Source organism: Equus caballus, chromosome 14, assembly GCF_041296265.1.
Source record: "Equus caballus isolate H_3958 breed thoroughbred chromosome 14, TB-T2T, whole genome shotgun sequence".
NCBI classification, from domain to species: Eukaryota; Metazoa; Chordata; class Mammalia; order Perissodactyla; family Equidae; genus Equus; species Equus caballus.
The window spans coordinates 78918895-78937890 of NC_091697.1; the positions used below are offsets into that span (position 1 = coordinate 78918895).

At 38.5% G+C, this 18996-nt stretch overlaps 1 protein-coding gene across 1 annotated transcript in view; it reads left to right on the forward strand.

The window, feature by feature from the left end:
• Nucleotides 1–18996, forward strand: part of FBXL17 (F-box and leucine rich repeat protein 17) — a 463835-nt gene that overhangs the window by 430416 nt on the left and 14423 nt on the right. The window contains exon 8 of the mRNA XM_023617906.2: nucleotides 11656–11798. Coding sequence (XP_023473674.1) covers nucleotides 11656–11798 — 143 coding nt within the window. The remainder of the gene's footprint in view (nucleotides 1–11655; nucleotides 11799–18996) is intronic.

Genomic DNA, 18996 nt, shown 5'->3' on the forward strand with positions numbered 1-18996 from the left:
AAACAACACCCCCTGAGTTACAACTGTTCTGGTTACAGTTAGGGAGGAATAACTGAGCTCAACTTTCTTTAGTTTTTTCTTTCTATTTAGTTTTAGTTTGCAAATAGCCCTATACTTTGTCCACATGATTTCACATGATTTTAGGTATTGAATTTTGGCATCAGTTAAATATGTGTGTTTGCCTTGAGGAACACTGGGTTAGAAAGAAACCCCCCATAGGAAATGTCAAGTTCTTCACTCTAAGCTGGTAAAATTCAGTGATCTGTCCAGTAGCGCTTTTTTGAAACCTGATTTTTAATCCTTTGTAAAAGTAAAACATGCCTAATGTTGAAATTTTGTAAATGCAAAAACATATAAGGAAAAAATATATTACCTATAATCTCCCCAAAGATACCTACAGTCATCACAATGATTGACATACTGTAGCTACTCAATAAATATTTTTAGAATAAAAGAATGAATGTGAACTCTAGAGAATACAAACAAGACCCCTGTCTGAGTTTTTTTCCCTAAGTGCTTATAATTGCGATACCTAAGATATACATATTTAAATGAACATACATTGAATACTGACAAGTAAAGGAACTATGCTAGACAATGATGATATAAAGGTGGTCTTTGCCCCTCTCAGTGGAGTTTATATCCAGTAGAAGAAACCAATATATTCCCACCAATATAAGGACACTAGACACATAAAGACTCAAGGAGCAGCTATGGAAAATCCCATGTAGGAAATTTCTTTCAAATCTAAGGGCCAAAAAAGAATTCTCCAGTGGATTCCCATTTCATTTAGAGAGAAAGCCAATGTCGTTAAATTGGCCTATAAGGTGATTTTGTCTGCCCCCTTTTCCATTAACACCCTGATGTCAAATCCACTTACTTGCCATCCTGCTCCTTTTCTCATTCTAGAACAAGCCAACAACCTTCCCACCTCATGACCTTGGCACTAGGTTTCTCTGCACAGAATGCTTCTCCCTTAGATAGCTGTATGGCTTGCTCCCCTGCCCCTTTGGGTCTTTGTTGAAATGTCACTTTCTCCCTGAGGCCTTCCTTGTGCACCCTAATTTAAATTGCAACACATCCACCCTTGGGCTCTGCTTTATTTTTCTTCAAAGCATTGTCACCACCTGAAATATTATATATTCCAACTTTTTTTTGTATTCATAATACAAGCTCCACAAGAGCAGAGGTTTGATCTCTTTATCCTTAGCTTCTAAAACATTCCCTGGTGCATAGTAGGTACTCAATTAGTATTTGTTGAGAGAAAGAAGAGATAATATATTCACTCTGCTGACATCCCCACATGTTCTTTCCTCTTCCTTTGGTTTCTTTCCCTTTGATATCAAGATACTTTTACAATGTTTATTGGGCAGTCTGATAACACATATGTTGTCACCAACTTTGGTATCTCCTAAGTGGTAGTCACTGAAATTATGTCCTCTGCTGTACAATGGGTCACATAAATGTTTGTATCTGATACTTGCTTGAGACTGATGCTCTGTCTTTACAGTGGTCTGGAAAATTCAGTTCAGAAAGGTGCACAAGGCAGATATATGACAGAGACACTCATGTACTTTTCCGTATCCATGAACCAACATATTTAAACCCAGATTTCACTTCTCATAAAGCGAGGAAATCTAATTTAATGTCAGATTTTGAAAAGGATGCATAATTCTTTGATAAGTAATATATGTATTTATGCAGGCTAGAATAAAAAAGAATCATTGGACCAGGGACTTTAGGTTCTTAGCTAATGTTAAAGTCATAAGGCTCTTTTTCTTCCTCATCCTGAATTCTAAAATATAAGGGGATTGTCAGGGGAACCTAACATTCCACTCAAAAGGTTGGTTACCCCACAACACGGCACCACTGCAAACCAGAACAGTAGATCAGATTCCTGTTAAATGAAGGTTAGTTCTAAGTACTCCTCTTGTTCATTACATTTTGGGAAGTCACATATTCAGAAATAGCTTATACCTACCCAATCAGATTTGTGTCTTTCTGCTATTAAAATAAAAATAATTAGGAAGGGATAAAGGAGGAAAAAATACTTATCCTTGCTCCTGATGCATTCAAAGCCCTTTTTAAAAACAAACCCTTTACTTGAACTCTTACTTTTCCACCAACTTGTTTATCTCATAGGAAGGAAAGCAGATGCAGCCTATAAATAATGCTCGCATTTCCGTTTCAGGATGTATGGGGCAGGAGAGCCTCTTCCCCGAAAGGTCAAGGGCCACAGCCAGCTTGCTCCCTTTGTGTGTCAGACAATATTCGCGTGTTGCTATTCTGCACTCAGTAAGCAGAGTTATGTAAAATGAATGCTCTTACATGCAGCATCTTGACAATTCCAGCACAATTCATAGTTTTCATTCTAATGTTATCTGCCATTGTTGGGCAATTTTTCTATTATCTTTATTTTTCACTTGATCTTCAGAGATTTAGAGTTCCCAAATAAAGTATACTCCACAGTCTTTGAAATTTTAACAAATAAATGAGCATTTGGAAAGTTTTCTATAACCTTTTTTCCCGAATTTACTTCTTGTTTTGAGAAACTTTAAGACTTTCCGTGTCTCCAGAGGATAGACTAAGTTTATTTTACTGGTACTTTCCTTGAAATTACATGGAAAATGATCTGTTGTCTAGAAAGCTATTCTTTGCTATAGTCTAATAATAGACAATTCTCTGTTTGCCTTTCCTTCCTCATCAGTTTAATTTAATAGACATCTACTGAATGTTTAAATCCTAGTGCTGAGCTAGGATTTAAAAACAATGTATGACTCCATGAAAAGATGCATAACATCATTAGTCCTTAGGGAAATGAAAATTAAAACCCACAGTGAAGTACCACTTCACCCCCACTAGAATGGCTGTAAGCAAAGAGACAGATATCACGAAGTCTGTGGAGACAATGAAACTTTCATACATTACTGGTGGGAATTAAAATGATGCATCTACTTTGGAAAACGTTTTGGCAGTTTCTTATGAAGTCAAACATACATTTACCACATAACCAAGAAATCCCACTCCTAGGTATTTACCTAAGTGAAATGAGAACATATATCCACACCAAACATGTATGCTAATGTTCATAGCAGCTTTATACATCATAGCAAAAAGTGGAGACAGCCCAAATGTCCATCTACAGTAGAATAGAGTACTATACAGCATTGAGAATGAATGAACTCCGAGTATACATAACATAACAACGTAGATGAATCTCGTGAACATAATGGACAGCTAAGAAAGCAGAAACAAGAGTGTTGAGTGTTAGCTCTGTTTATATGAAGTTCAAAAACAAGAATACTAATCTGTGTAATTGGAAGTCAAGATAGCGATTATCCTTTTGAGGGAATAGTAGTGGCTGGAGTGGAGGATGAGGGGGCTTTCCGGGTGCTCATCATGCTCTGTTCTCAATCTGGATACTGTTACACAGCTGTGTTAACTTTGTCAGAATTCATCAAGTTGTACCCTTAGGATTTGTGCAATTTTCTGCATGTATGTTATACTTCCAGAAAATTCATTAAAACTATAAAAAAAGAGTGACACTTGATTTTCAGAGATTCAGAGGTCCTAGAAAAGCATTCTCCACATTGGCTGCTTCAAAGACTTTACAATCTATTGGGAAGACAGGCATGCTGATAAATAATTCTGATATGAAACAAAGTCTGATAAGTGGTACATTAAAAATATAAATAAATACAATGAAGTAAAGAAAAATATATTCAAAAAAGGACAACCTGGAAAAATATTAGAGAGTATAGTCACTGTTGGGTTTACTACATAATAATAGGAAGAATATAATAATGTATAAAAGTGGAAGGAAAGGATATAAATTAGAAATAAAGGGATTAAAAAGTATTGAATTATGTACAAGTCACTACTGTTTGAGAGGCAAAGTTGTTTTAAAATATCAGAACACATAAGCTATTTATATCCTTAAAAAGGAGTTCTTTTGTTTTTAGTTGACTGACTTTGGCCGAGTTGGAGGTTATTCTGTTCCAGGGGTTCTCAGCTCTGACTGCACATCAGGATCACAGGAGCTTTTAAAGCTTCTACTGAATCAGAATCTCCAGGGGTGGAACTCGGGCATCTGTATTTTTTCTAGGCACGTGTGATTCTCCTGAGCTGCCAGGGCAGGAACCACTGCTGTAGTCCCTGCGGGGTGGAAGGAGCCTTCTCAGGGACCATCACACAACAACAAATGTCTCTGAAAGTGTCACTTCTTTGTTTTTGGAGCTTCAGTAGCTTCCAAAAAGAAGAGCACCTGTTTCATATTTGTCTCTTTGTTTCCGTGCCAAGAAATTTCTTTGCAAATGGCTTTTATTCAAGTATTGCATGAAAGATGTTAATCCTACTGTTAAATTTTAACCCAAATTCTTTCAAGCACTAGGGCATTTCTTCTGATTTTATTACAGGTACATAGATCCATAGCAGAAGATAGAACTGGAAAGGACAAAATGGCACATGCAGGTCACTTGTTAACGCTCTCGTATGACTAATCTTCCTCCTGTGAGGAAAAAGCATATCTTTAGTCCTAACATTTATGTATCAGATATTTCAGTGTGAAAATGATACCTGCTTTCACTTAGAAAATTTTAGTCCTCTACTTAGTTCATTCATTTGCTATCTATTTTTAGCTTATCTATGGTTTTTTCTCTTTGTTTTGAAATAATTTTAGAATTACAGAAAAGTTGCAAAAATAGAGAATTCACATAAACTCTTCTCCCAGCTAATGTTAACAACTTATATAACCATAGTACAATTATTGAACTAGGAAATTAACATTGAAACAATAAGGTTAACTAGACTACAAGTCCTATTTGAATTTCACCTTTTCTTTTTTGTAATTTCCTTGTCTGTTCCAGGATCCAGTCCAGGATCCCACGTTGTAGTTGGCTGTCATGTCTGCTTAGATTCCTCCACTCCATGACACTTCCTCATTTTTTTCTTATATTCCATTACCTTCACCCTTTTGATGAGTACTGGTGAATTATTTTGTAGAATATTTCTCAATTTTGGTTTGTGTGATGTTTTCTTATGAGTGGATTGAGACGATTCATTTTGGCAAGAATACTGCAGAAGTGATCAGGTGGTACATGATGCCTGTATGCGTTGTTACTGGTCATGTTATCCTTGATCATTTGCGTAAGGTGGTGTCTGATGGGTCTCTCCGCTGTAAAGTTACAATTTTTGATAATTGATAAATATATTTGGCACTGTGCCAATATTCTCTTTCTCCTCAAACTTTTGTGCACTGATTGTAGCACCTGTTGGTAGAGATCTTGCCTGCAACAATTATTCCTGTAGTCTTTGCCTGATGATGTTTGCATTTCCCTCAATCCTTGCACATTTATTAATTGGAATTGTTCTGTAAGGAAGAGCTGTCCTTCCTTGGCTATTTATTTATTTGATTATTTATGTATATTGGTATGGACTTGTGGATGCTTATTCAACTTTGCAAGTTATAATCCAGTATACATTATTTATTTTCATGCTCAAGTTGTTCCAGCTGTGGCCGTTGGCAGCTTCTTCTGATTGAACCCTGTGGCCTTTTGACATGCCCTCATTCTTTTCTAAGCACTTCTTTTTTCTGAGATCACAAGATGTTCCAGATTCATCTTGTATTTTCCCTGCCCCAGTCCTGGAGTAAACCATTTCTCTAAGAAGCTCTGATTCCTTTTATTGAGAATGATATTTAGAAACGAAGATCTGGGTGCTGGTAGATCGTTGCTGCTGGGGTATCATTGCTCCTAGTCTCTCTCAGCATAAAGAGTTAGGAAATGTATGTATAGTAAATCAGGCATGCACATACATCATATTTATTAGTTATTTCTATATCTACTTATCTATATGTGTGTATGTATGTGTATATATATATGTATACATTATATATACGTATAAAGCCAGGAGTTCATTCTAATACCTCTGATTCCAATTCAATACCGCAGGTTCAATACCTCTCCCCTTTTCTAATTTGTAACTTCTTTTTCCAACAATGAAAAGACTGGCTCTCATTAGTTATAACCCTAGATTACACATAAAGTAGTTCCTGAATTGCTTACTGATACCCCTGTGAGAAATAGATTTACTAACTAGAGGACTATTTGCTGACAGTTCTTTTTGGTTTTCACCTTACAATATCCAGTCAAAATAATGTTTTCTAAAGTGACTTACTCAATTCCCATCTCCACCAGTGTGGTTGTGTTATTTGTCTGGGTCATGCTGCTCATTTGTAACACAATTACATTCATTTGTTACTGTTTGTAGTCCACTTCATGTTGCCTGACATCCTGGTTGGTTTTAATTTTTTATTTTTGGAGGTATGTAAAGCATTACTATGGTTCACAGAGTCAAAGCTATATCCAGAGAGATATTCTAAGATGTGTCAGTCCCTCCTCACAGCCCCACCCCTGCATTCCATGCCCTCTTTCCTTCGTTCCTCTTCTTTCCTACCAACCCCCTATAGTTAAACAGTGTCTAGTTTCTGGTTTATCTTTCTTGTATTCTTTTTTCACAAATGAGCAGATCCTTTTTTATTATTATTATTGTATTCCCTTTAATATGGTCTAGCATACCATATAAACTCTTTTGCACTTCACTTTTTAAACTGAATGATTTGGAAGTTCCTGGTGATCTTCTCCCATTCACTTTTTTTATAGCTGCGTAGTATTCAGTTGTGAGGGTGTAGCAAAGTTTCTTTAACTGCTCTCCTATGGACGGACATTTAGGCTGTTTCCATTATTTTCCAGTTACAATCAATGCTTCAATGAATCTAATATATAAGAATGGTTTTTTTCTTTTTTTTTTTTTGAAGATTGGCAACCTGAGCTAACATCTATTGCCAGTCTTCTTTTTTCTTCTTCTTCTTCTCCCCAAAGCCCCCCAGTACATAGTTGTATATTCTAGTTGTAGGTCCTTCTGGTTGTGCCATGTGGCACACTGCCTCAGCATGGCTTGATGAGCAGTGCCATGTCTGCACCCAGGATCTGAACCCATGAAACCTGGTTAGAAGTATATTTTCAGGGTGGATGCCTAGAAATGGAATTTCTTAGTTAAAATTAAGTACATATGTGCTCATGTCTTTTCAATCACTGTATTCCTATGGAAATGCCTTTTAATGGGTTAATGTATATCCTTGATCATCATATAAGTTACTGAATTACAGCTTTTAATTTGTGTAACATTTTAAATTTTAACTTTATTAGTTGCACTTAGCACATAAAAAGGCATATTAAGGGGCTGGCCCCGTGGCCGAGTGGTTAAGTCTGTGCGCTCCGCTGCAGGCGGCCCAGTGTTTCGTTGGTTCGAATCCTGGGCACGGACATGGCACGGCTCATCAAACCACGCTGAGGCAGCGTCCCACATGCTACAACTAGAAGGACCCACAACGAAGAATATACAACTATGTACTGGGAGGCTTTGGGGAGAAAAAGGAAAAAATAAAATCTTTTAAAAAAAAAAGGCATATTAAAATTGCTTTGGGATTAGGAATTAGTCTTGCATAATTTATCCCTTTCAAGGCTCAATAAATACCATTGTAATATGTCAACAGCCCCTAATGAAGGTGGTAATCATGTATTACATTTACAGCCCTATCATCCCAGGTGCAGTCTACAAGTTCATGATCACTTATGGAGAGTAGGCAGTTCAAGAACTCTAGCAGTGACATAATGACTAAGTACTTATATAATGCTCTCATTTGCCCAGAACTTTTTATTTTTCAAAACTCTTTCAAGTCTTTTCATTTTATGTCAATTGCACCACTGTAGAATAGTTTGGGGAAATATCAAGTAAATCATGATATTTATGTTGTGCAAAGTCTCTTACAGGTATTATTTCATTTGAACCTCAAACCAACCCTATAAAGTGGGCAATACATATAGTGAACATCCCCATTGTCCAGGCGAGGAAGCTGAGACTCAGAAAAGTTAAATGTCGTCCTGAGGTCAGACATCTATCTACTAAGTGGTGAGGCTGGAAATGAGTTTGAGGCTATACCACACCACAGGTTTCACAGCTAGCTGGTGAAAAACAATGACAAAGTATCCAAAGGTAGGATATAGTCACAGAGAGGTAAATTACTCAGTGTATATTTTGGAATTTAAAGATTCTGTTGGACCCCTATTGTATAGTCACAGGATAAATACTTGGCTACTTATAAGCTATAATGTTTAAATCCTGAATGATGGTAAAGGAAAATACATTCTGAACATATGCAGAATGTTCACACCTCCACGCCCTGGGTACTGCCCCTGTGATAGGATGAACACTGGCTTTGGAGCAAACGAATGATCTCAGTTTGCACCCTGATTCTGCTGCTTATTAGGGATGGGGCCTCGGGGAGGTATTTAACCTCAGTTTTCTTACCTCTAAAATAGGTATTGTTTTTGCAGGGCTGTTGGAGGGATTAAAAGTAACTTCATCAGAAAGGTTCTCCCTGGCGCACCCCATCTCAATGTTATTCTTACAGTGACCATCCATTTCCTTCAGAGCACTTGTTAGAGTTTAGAATTATGTATACTTTTGTGTTTATCTGTTTTATATCTCTCTCTCCTACTAGAATATAAGTTTCATGACATCAAGGACTCTACTTATTTTTGCTACTCTTTGTATCTCTTATGTCTACTCCAATACCACTAATCAACGCATAAGTATTTCTGGAATGAATCTTGCCACTTCCTTGTACTTGTTTTTATTTCAGCCACACAGAATGATCTGCAGCTCCCCTGTCCTTTCACATCTCTCTACCTCACACATGCTATTTCCTTAGCCTGACATATTTGCCCTCACTCCTTTGTTTTTCTGGAAAATCCTTACTCATCCCTCAAGAACTAGCTCAGCCCTTCTGTGAGGGCACTCACGATGTCTCTCGTCCTCTGAAGAGTGAGGGGCTCCTATGCCCCCTTGGCATGCCTCTATAATAGACCTAATGACATTATAGTCATTGGTGTGTTCAACTAATATTTTTAAGAACTGATCCTGTACCAGGTACATGCCAGATGCTGGTCATACAGCAGTGAATAGTAATGGGGGAGGTGGGCCACAAAAATGTAAATAAGTAAACATTAAATAACATTTCCAATAGCAGTGAATGATAGGGTGATTGGTTCTGAGAAGCTGACCTTCAACTTGAGATCTGAAAAGTGAGAAGGCAGTAGGTATGGGAAGAGATGGAGGATGAGCATTATATTGTGACTGTTGACTTGGCTGTTCCTCATACCCACCCAACCCTCCCACCCCCGACCCTCAAACCCCCTCAACTGGCGTTGGAGCTCTGTGAATCTTTCTACCCCAGTACCCAGCACAGGCCTGGCATGTCTTACCACAGCTCCACACCCTGGTAGTGCAGCATGTTAGAATTACCAGGTGACTGGCTCCATGATTCCAATTTAGTAGATCTAATGTGCAGCCAGGGCTTATTATCACGTACTATCAGGTTACTGTCCACTCCCTCCCTTACTGTCTTGTGATACTGAGAAAGTTATTCAGTCTTTCTATGACTCAGTTTCCTGATCTTTAAAATGGAAATAGCAATAAGACTTCCTAAGGTTACCATGAGGGTTAAATGAGATAATGTACCTAAAATTCCTAGCCCAGTGCCTAGCACATGGATAGTCAATAAATATCGGAGAAAATGCTCTAGAGTGAGTGCTCATGAGGTGTTTGTTGACTAAATGAATGAGTTAAGGAATAGTAAAGTTTAATCTTACTTCAGTAAATAGAATTATGTCAAAACAAAAACAGGATACTCTTATTTATAGTCAGTTGTCTTATTTACTGTTTAATTTGGACAAGAAAGAAACAAAGGAAAATACCAAACACCCATGTTTTTAGCGCCTAGAGTCAATAGCTGTTGACTCTTCATTTGCTTATCAAGCAGCCTCTGAAAACTCCTCAGATCATTTGCTTTACCTTTTTCTGACTAGTGCAGGGTGTTCATCTAGAAAGCCTCAAACCTCAATAAAGTACACAATGTACCGACCTGGGGCCATCCTGCAATTTGTGCTTTGTCATCTTTTGAAATCACAGTTTGAGTACTTTGTATTGAAAGGAATTTCTTTTATGTATCTCCTTCATTTATCAAAGGAGATTCTTAGGATATCATAACCAGAGAAAGTTATGACAGTACCAGACATAACAGTTTTCTTAGGTCAGGGACACCAAGGGCATTAACCTGGGATATTGCTTCTGCTTCTACTATACAAAAATACAGCTTGGACCATTCAGCGAACCTTTCAGATCCCCCGTGCCCCGCCCTACCTCCTTGGAAAACTAGATGCCAAAATAGCGTGTACAAAGATGCGAGCATCAGCCAAATTGGTGGCATGAGGAACTTCCAGGAAAAAAGTTATTTTCTTTCTTTACTGTATTTTTTCTCGAAAACATTGGGATCATGATTATTGTTATTGTAAACTTTAAATATCTGGCTATTTAGGACTGTTTTGATACTTAAATGCATGGGCATGAGTTTTCTAATATAAAGTATATTACTGAGGTAATTAGCAAAGAGATTTTACCAGGTGTTCTTTTCTGTAAGAGTTAACATTTATTTACATGAGTAATTCACTCCACTCTTATCAATCTAGTCAATTGGAAAATATCATCCGCCTTTAATGTCACAGAAATCAGTTTATCCTATCTTAGAATGAGGAAATAATTAGCAGACAATTTCTCTTTCCTTTTTAATGTTTGTGGCATTATTTCCAGGATTTTCATTTACAAACCAATGCACCATAAACTTATTCTGGCTAGAGGTATTGAAATCTGTTTTTCTGCTCTGTAAACATAGAGGTGTGCACGTCTGTCAAATCAGAAGTCCATAGCAAAGAGCACATTCACTGACTGGTCTCTCTGACAGGGCGATGGGTTATGGAGCAGAGAGAAGTAGTGCACATCGTAGATTACAAACTTCTGCACTTTAGTAGTGGTACAATGCCAAACAGTCAAGACTAGAGATACTGTCGTAGTTTTCAGATGACAGGCTTCATTTTATATGTTAATAGAAGGAAAACTTCTGATCTGGTGAGGAAATTCACCATAACAAATGCATTCCCTTCGCTGCACTCCACCAGGGCACCAATTAAATTCAACTGTATGTATAATGTACTCCTAATTCCTAACAGTCCCGAGAAGGACTAGTGTGAAAAATATTATATACTCTTGCATTTGACAGATCATGAACAGATGGAAAAAATTATGCCAATCAGTAAAGAAATTCATATGCAGTTTAACACACCTCAAAATGGTGTTTACGTGGGTTTTCTTTAAAAACAATTATTAAAGTTATCCTGGGTAAAGTTTAGTAACTACTTGGAGTTTTTTGTAAGTAATATATGTAATTCATTTTAATTTACTCCTTTTGCAGATATGAATATTTGAAAGTACAGGTAACCTTGTAATGAGTAAAACTGATAAAAGATTGTGCTCCAAGGAAAGGGAAATTATGGAATGATTATTCACTTTGTGAAAGGCTATGTCATATGGCAGACTTTCCTAAAGCATTTCAAATTTAATTTAGTTTACAAAACATTCATTTACACACAACATTTCAGTAACAAATTCAGTGAGGAAATGAGAAATAGTCATAATAATATAGAGGTCCCTTACACTGCTAACATTTATGCTTGCTTTCTTTCTCTCTATCCCTCCTTGCAGCACTGATAGCCATTGGGCGATACAGCATGACAATAGAGACTGTGGATGTTGGATGGTGTAAAGAAATTACAGATCAAGGAGCCACCCTGATTGCACAGAGCAGCAAGTCTCTGAGATATTTGGGGCTGATGAGATGCGATAAAGTAAGAATTGCCTATCAAATTGTTTTCTATACATCAGTGTAGTTAATAGCTTGATATCATAATTCTCTTTCTCTCCCTGTATGTATGTATGTAATCACACACATACGTATACTCTTAGAGCTATGCATTGTTAAGTTGCGTGGTTTCCTAAAATGAATTTTGTACTTTTGCAGAAAGAAAAAGCAGTCATACACACAGTCAACTTAGATTTTGGCCTCCTATCCATAAGTCCATGGATCAAAATTTAAAATGTTTGCATGGCATACTGCAATACACAGGGTCTAACAGTAAGATTCTGTTGTGGGCTGCAAGTTTCCTGCAACAGTAAGGTGGAAAGAACAGTGTGAAATTGTTTTTTTCACAATTTGAAGTGTGTAATTTCAGTGCTTAACATCTATGTATTCTGGTCATTTGGGGGCAAGAAAGGGCCAGTGAGGAGATATTATGTGGGAATTTGCCTCTTTCCACACTTAAGATGTCACTTTTAGCACATGATGAGAAACAGTCCCAGAGGTCCCACCGAAGGTCTGTGGAGCTGGCCAGACACGTGAGCATGAATTTGGGAAATTGTGCTGCATGTAATCTGGGGCTCTTTGAAGATCAGGAAGAAAGATGATAAGTCTGTATTGATCCGCAGGCTGATAAAGAGAGGTGCTTCCCCCTTTGTGACTTTCATGTTTTCCCTATAACTCGTCTAAGAAGTAGTTATTTGTACTGTGAAAGGGAGACAGTGGAGCCTCAGAAAGACCAGGCACTGGCCCAAGGTCACTCATCCAAGACTTTGCCCCAGGTCTTTGGAGTCTGTGTCCAGTACTCATGGCACAAAAGATCCACCTCAGATACTTGCTCAGAAAGTGCTGGCATTTTGTAATAATGTGCACGTGTGTTACTTTTGCAACTGGTGCTTAGAGACAAATCTAATGAAAGAGAGGGAAACTAAATATATATGCCTCTCAAAGGACATGCATTTTCTAAATGTAGCAAACTTAGGGGCAAATACAAGAATGGCCCAAATCCTCTGTGTGCTTTGTCATTTTTGTTAATTGACCTAGTTCTTTTCTCCAAATGCTTTAAAATCTCAACTTAGACGAGGGCTTTGCCAGTTAGTTATGTTTAGAGAGATTTTATTATATATTCTCAGCCCAGCCTAGAAAGCTGACTGACTTTGTTACTAAGCAACAGCACTGAGACCAGGGATGGCAAGTTTCCCTCAAATTTCACTACTAACCAACCTAACACTGCTACTAACCCTGTCATTTTAAAATGACTTCTTTTAAAACAAGTCAGAGGGTCTACAAGTTAAAGGCAGAGTATTCCAGAAACACTAAACAATGACAGCAGAACTCCTTAGCCTCCGCCAGAAGGAACTGCTACAGGAGTACTACCTAACCAAGGACACCAAAATGAATGCATTCAAAACGGATCTGTGTATCCACAACCATTCTCAGAAGTCATCATATTTCTAGCCCGTACTCTAGATTTGTTGAGATCAGCTCCGTCTTCACAGATGAAATGTAGAAATTTATGTTCCAGTTAGTACAGGAGAAGATTATTCCAGACATATTTGCTGACCAGCATCTTGTCAATTTTAAGTTAAGGAATGGATCCTTTTCTACCCAAATGCAAATTAGTCAAAAATGAGAAGGGGAGTTTGTTCTGATTAGCAATACCCCTGAGGGTTTTAGCCCTTTCCTCAGGCGGCCTCTGAATCGTTCTCCAAGTAGAAAGCTGCTCTGAAAGCTCATTGGCTCTAGCACCAGGCCGCCTGACCAAAGCCTGCTGCAGCATGTCCAGCCCAGGGGTTGCTGGGTGCAGCCTTGCTGCCCGGCGTCCTCAGGCTTACCGCAGCTCAGAGCCAAACACAAGAGGTTCCGTGAGGACGGAAGAAGTTTCCAAACCACACACAAAGTGCAAGTAAAGGCTTGCACATAAAAGCCCGCTTGTTGATTTGGTTGGATGGAAATCTAAAGTAGCTATTTAGCTTTCAAAATTTGTATTATGCTATCCCTCTCTATATTTTAAATTTTCATCAAGATTCAAAGAAAGATTTGAGTAGCAAGGAAAAGAGGTTAGTAGTTGAGGGCATGGACTCTGGAGCCACATTTCAGGTTCAAATCTGGCCTCTGCGCTTAGTTGTGTCATCTTGGGCAGTTAATCTCTCAGTGCCTCTCTTTCCTCATTTACAAAATGGGGATGATAACAGTACCTATCTCGTGAGCATTTAAATGAGTGCACATATAACAGGCCCTTAGAATAATGTTTGTTATATATAAAATGCTCTATGTGTTCCTGATTATTCTTATCAATGTCATTATATTAACCTGCATTTTGATATTTGAATTTCCAGATGAGAAAAAATTATATTGCCCACTATCCCATTTTGAAAGGAAATTAAAAAGACAGGAAAAAAATAAACTCAGATTAGAGGAGATGTTGCACTTTTACTTTTTCCTCACTTACATTTACAATTAAAGAGTATTATTTTCTACACAAAGATATTAATAATTACATTTTCTACACGCTTTACACTAATGCCTCCATGGGACACTCTGTATTTGGAACCAACTTACCAACCAGTCATAGGGATGAAGAAGGACTTGCAGAGAGAGAAAAGGGTGAGTTGGAGATAAGACAATTCAAATAGGTAAGGAAACAAAATAAGTAATCAGAAAAATAATGGAGAAAAATAAGAATAGAAACAGGAAACAGAAATTATGATTAGGAGACAGAGACAAAGATCCACTGTCTATCTCAATGTGATCATCTGTGCCAGCAAAGAATTAACGAATAAAATTAATTTGGGCCTATCACTCTTTTTCCTGTACCTTAACCAATCTGCCCTCATTAATCTGAGTTCTCTTTCCCCTCTCTGCACACCAAGTGGAGCAAAGGGAGGGCAAGAGACTTCAACAGTCTATACAATTGACCCCCTTGCCAGGAATGTTGTCAATGGGAGCCCTGCACTGGGGAGAGCTGGGGTTTGTGAGGTCTTTGTGTCCCCGCGCTCCTGTGGTTCTGAGAAATAGTGAAGGCTAGTTATATTTTCTTTCACATGCAGTCAGTTTCCTTTGGGGCCACTTATATTTAACTTGGAAGCTATACTTTACCAAACTTCTGCTTTTATCCTCACTTGAGCTTTCGAGGAATTGTAAGAATAACAAAATGCATTGTATTTGTTGTAGGGAAAAGTGTTTTTCCTTTTTCTCTCTCATTAGGTAAACAGAGAACAGATGAGAAACATTAACGTATTCTTTGCAGATGAAAGCAACATGCACTTAGATTATGAGACAAAGTCTAAGCTAAACTGCAGTAAATTTGTTTGGCTGCAACATTGGTGACTTCTCAGGAGGAGTGCTCCAGCCATTGGACAAACGCAGCATTCCCCGCGCACTTGTAAAATTAGGAAGTGCATTAAGAAGCCCCTGTTTGAGTAGCTTTTCCGATTGCTGGATGGATAAGCATGTTAGAGGCATTACTTTGGGTTTTGAAGCCGACGCCACTTAATCTCCTAAACTTTAGTGCATTTTAAGAACCAAGAGAAGAAAACGCTGTGTGAGACGGCTTTGATGAATTGGGGTGAACTTATATTCTTAAAGACTGTTCAAAGGCTTACTTGACCTTGGGAATTAGAGTTGACCCGAAATCACCTATCAACTTAACACGCATTTATTTGGTGATTTAGTTAAAACTACTTGTATAATCCATGGGGCTCTCTAATAAGAGCAATATGTTTACTCTGCACAATTGTAGACAGTGGCTTTGGCCATAGAAATCATTTTCACAACTTCAGGGAATTCTGGATTCTATACAGATCTATTTCTTCTAATAATATGCTATTTTCTTCATTTCTTATAAGGCAGTTTGGATAGAGAGCAAAACTGAAAAGGACAGAAAAATTCATGGGAAAGCTGTAGGGCAAATGGAAATGCAGTGTTCAAGGTTAATGAGAAATGTTTAGGGTAACAAGGTTGACGAGAAGGAAGGGAGCCCAGTGGCATGGCATTGGCTGAGAAACCAGACCTTCCCAGAGGCAGCCTGGCTGGTTTGGGAAACCTCAGTGATAAAATGCCGTGGTGCAAACCTCTGCAGTGTGTGTTAATACAGAAATTTGGAAACAGAGGACCTGAATTATGAGCAGCGAATAACATCATAAATGTAGCAATTCTCAAATGCCAAACCCTTGTGAAAAGCAGTTGGATGGAGAAATGCTGGAGCTTTTAAAAGCTCTCTTTCACTTTCTATTTTTTTTTTTTAACTTCATGCAGAACTAATTTTATACACTGTTCATTTGATTTGAAAATGCCAGCGTCTGGGGTATCATTAAAGAGCGTTATTGAGGGAGCCACTCTTGGCAAAGCATTTTGCTTAAAATGCTTATTAGTTCTTTTGTCCCTGCAGAGTTGTAGATAGGAAGGAGAAAGTGTACCTTGGTTTACCTAACTCTGCTGCTCCGCCTTTGCCCTGAGCAGATAGCTGCCATTCTCCTAGGAGGCTTCTTCTTGGCCCGTAGAGGCGCCAGGAGGGCCGTGGGGGCCACGTTACTTAAGGAATAGACATAAATAGATTTTGAAAGGTCCACCCCAATGTCCTATGACCAAAGCCTCTTGGAATTTCTTTGATTTCTAGTTGACATAAATTAGAATTACACAGGCGTGAAGAGTCCGCCCAGAAAAGATCAGAGAGGCTGCTGGGGGAGGAGAAGGCCTCTGTGTGATCCTATTGATCATCCAGCTGCCTTCAGGCCAGGGGCCTCTGTGGAGGCTGACTATTATTGATCCACACCATGGAAATAATCGAATTAATTCATTTCTCATCAACTTGCCATTGCCAAGACCTTTCTCCTCACCTGCCCTAATTCCTGAAGTACTTAGCTGAGGAGTGAAATAGATGATTTCTTTTAGTAAGAAATGAGTTCTTCAGGTCATAAGAAATCCTTGTTTTCACACAGAGTTCCTCATTTAAATGGCAGAGAGATTTAATCAAATCAATGAGAAGTCAATACAGAAAGCAAGTAATAGAAACCAGACAGTTCTTTAAAGCCAGAAATCTGCTTTACAACCTTAAAATATCAAGGGCCAAGTTTTTTTTGTGTGCCCAACTTAATGTAAAATATTCAGGAAAAATTGACCACTGCATTTTTCAGGAAGTAATTATGGTAAGAGAAAGCCTCAACAACCGAAATATTTCTATGGAGAAAAATGGAGTTTTTATCAGCCTGTTTAGGAATCATGAGCAGGAAAGCCCTATGGGGAAAATAATATAGGACTCTGTAACTAATATACAGAACTAACTGGAAAAATCAGTTTAAGGGAAAAATAATTTGTGGGGCCCTGTGTCCAGGACTGTTTTGGTAGCAATCCAGCCATGAAACAAAGTGTGTACCTGCAGGCACTCCCCTCTCCCCTGCAACGTATGCACTGCTGTTCCCAGATTGCCCATGGCCAAAATTGAAAATTTATGCCTTATCAAAGAAAATAAAGTGAAAAAACAAAAGAAAAGGAACAGTCTGTATCAGATTGTGCAGTCCTAGGTGGTGGCGACATAACCATTACCTGAACAGCCCGCGATGCCGTGTGCTCCAAGAGAAAGGGGAGATGAAAAATGGTGAGGCTGGGGCTCTAAAACCTGAACTTAAGTCCTTCACTTGAAGTATCAGCATCTTGTTCCTTTTGCTGATAAAACAGTTTCTCCAGGTGATTTTCACATAGGAGCACTTTAAAACGCATTTTTACAGCCCTCTCATGATTATTCCTGGTAATTGAAACAGGGAAAAACGCATCAGCTGAAATTCAGAGGTTACCTCTCAACCTCATTTTAGCCAGTGTTTCCATCTCCTCTTCTTCCAACCCTATTCACCTGAATGAACTGCTACGAAGTGGTAACTGAAAGGCCTTTCCTGTATTTAAATATTAAACCAAGAAACACTGCATGGAGCTTTGTGACAGCGGTTAAATTGCTGAGCACTAGTGTCAGACTGCTAGGTTTGCAAATTTTACTTCCATCACTTTATTATCTGTGGCTCTTTGGGCAACTTAATCTCTAAAAGCCCCAGTTTCCCCATCTGAAAAATGGGGATAATATTTACCCCACAGGGTTGTTATGAGATTAAATGAGATATTGCAATAAAGCCTTTAGCCCAAAGGCATGCATGATATAAGCACTTATTAAATGTTACCTACTGTTATCATTATTATTATTTATCCATGTGTACACACCTGCTCTGGAGTCTTGTATCTGATATATTAACCACCTGGCCCAACAGGTTCATAATACTCTAGCCGTGAATACAAATTCACATGCTAAGAACTTACAAAGAAAAACTAGGCCCCTGAGATTCAGACAGCAATTCTAAAAAACAGTAGAATCTATTTTTAAAAAATAGTTAGGAACCATTAAGTCACAGTCAAACATTAGAGGAAAAGGAACCTAGAGACCAGCAGGTCTCAGTCCTTTCTTCTGAGCAGGGACAGTAAAGACTGGCCAAGTCAGAGAGCCAGAGTCCAGGCTGGGGCTGGTGTGATTTGTTTCTTCAGGAAAATCGACATCGCCCTACAACCTGTTAAGGGAGTGTGCTGCAAGGAGCTGCTTATGTTTTGCTCACGTTTGTTATGGGATTGATGTATAGTGAAATTGTTCTTATAAACAAGGAGGAAAGAGAGAGCCTACTGTTCCACAGATGCCGTAGGGTGAGTAGAATGTTACGTTGGAGTTTGCTTGAAGGCACCCAAGAGCGTCATTACTTTCCAATAAATAATCTCCTTGGAACGTTGGTTTGGCCTAAGTAATTATACAACAGAATTAGGTTGCAGGATCATATTATTTTTCTAATTTAGAAATAGAAAAGCTATGAGCAATTTCTTAACAGAGCTCAGATTAGATCCCAGAACTCTTAAGCACCTGACTTTGCAAAGGAGAAACAAGGACAGCCTGCCATGGCTCCGGAGACTGCCCATTGGGAAGGAAGGGCTCAGCCTGTGGGGGAGGCCCCGCCGTGCAGCAGCAGGTCTTCAGGGCCTGCCGTGCTGGGCCTAGTGAAAACTTTGTCTGGCAAGTAGTTTTTCAGAGAAAGCCTAGGCTTCCCCCTTGCCTCCCATTTTTATCATATATTTCATCCATTTATTCAAGAAATATCTGTTGAGGTACTTATTATGTTCTAGTCACTGTGATAGGTGACAGGTCAGAAAAAACAGTGAGCAGG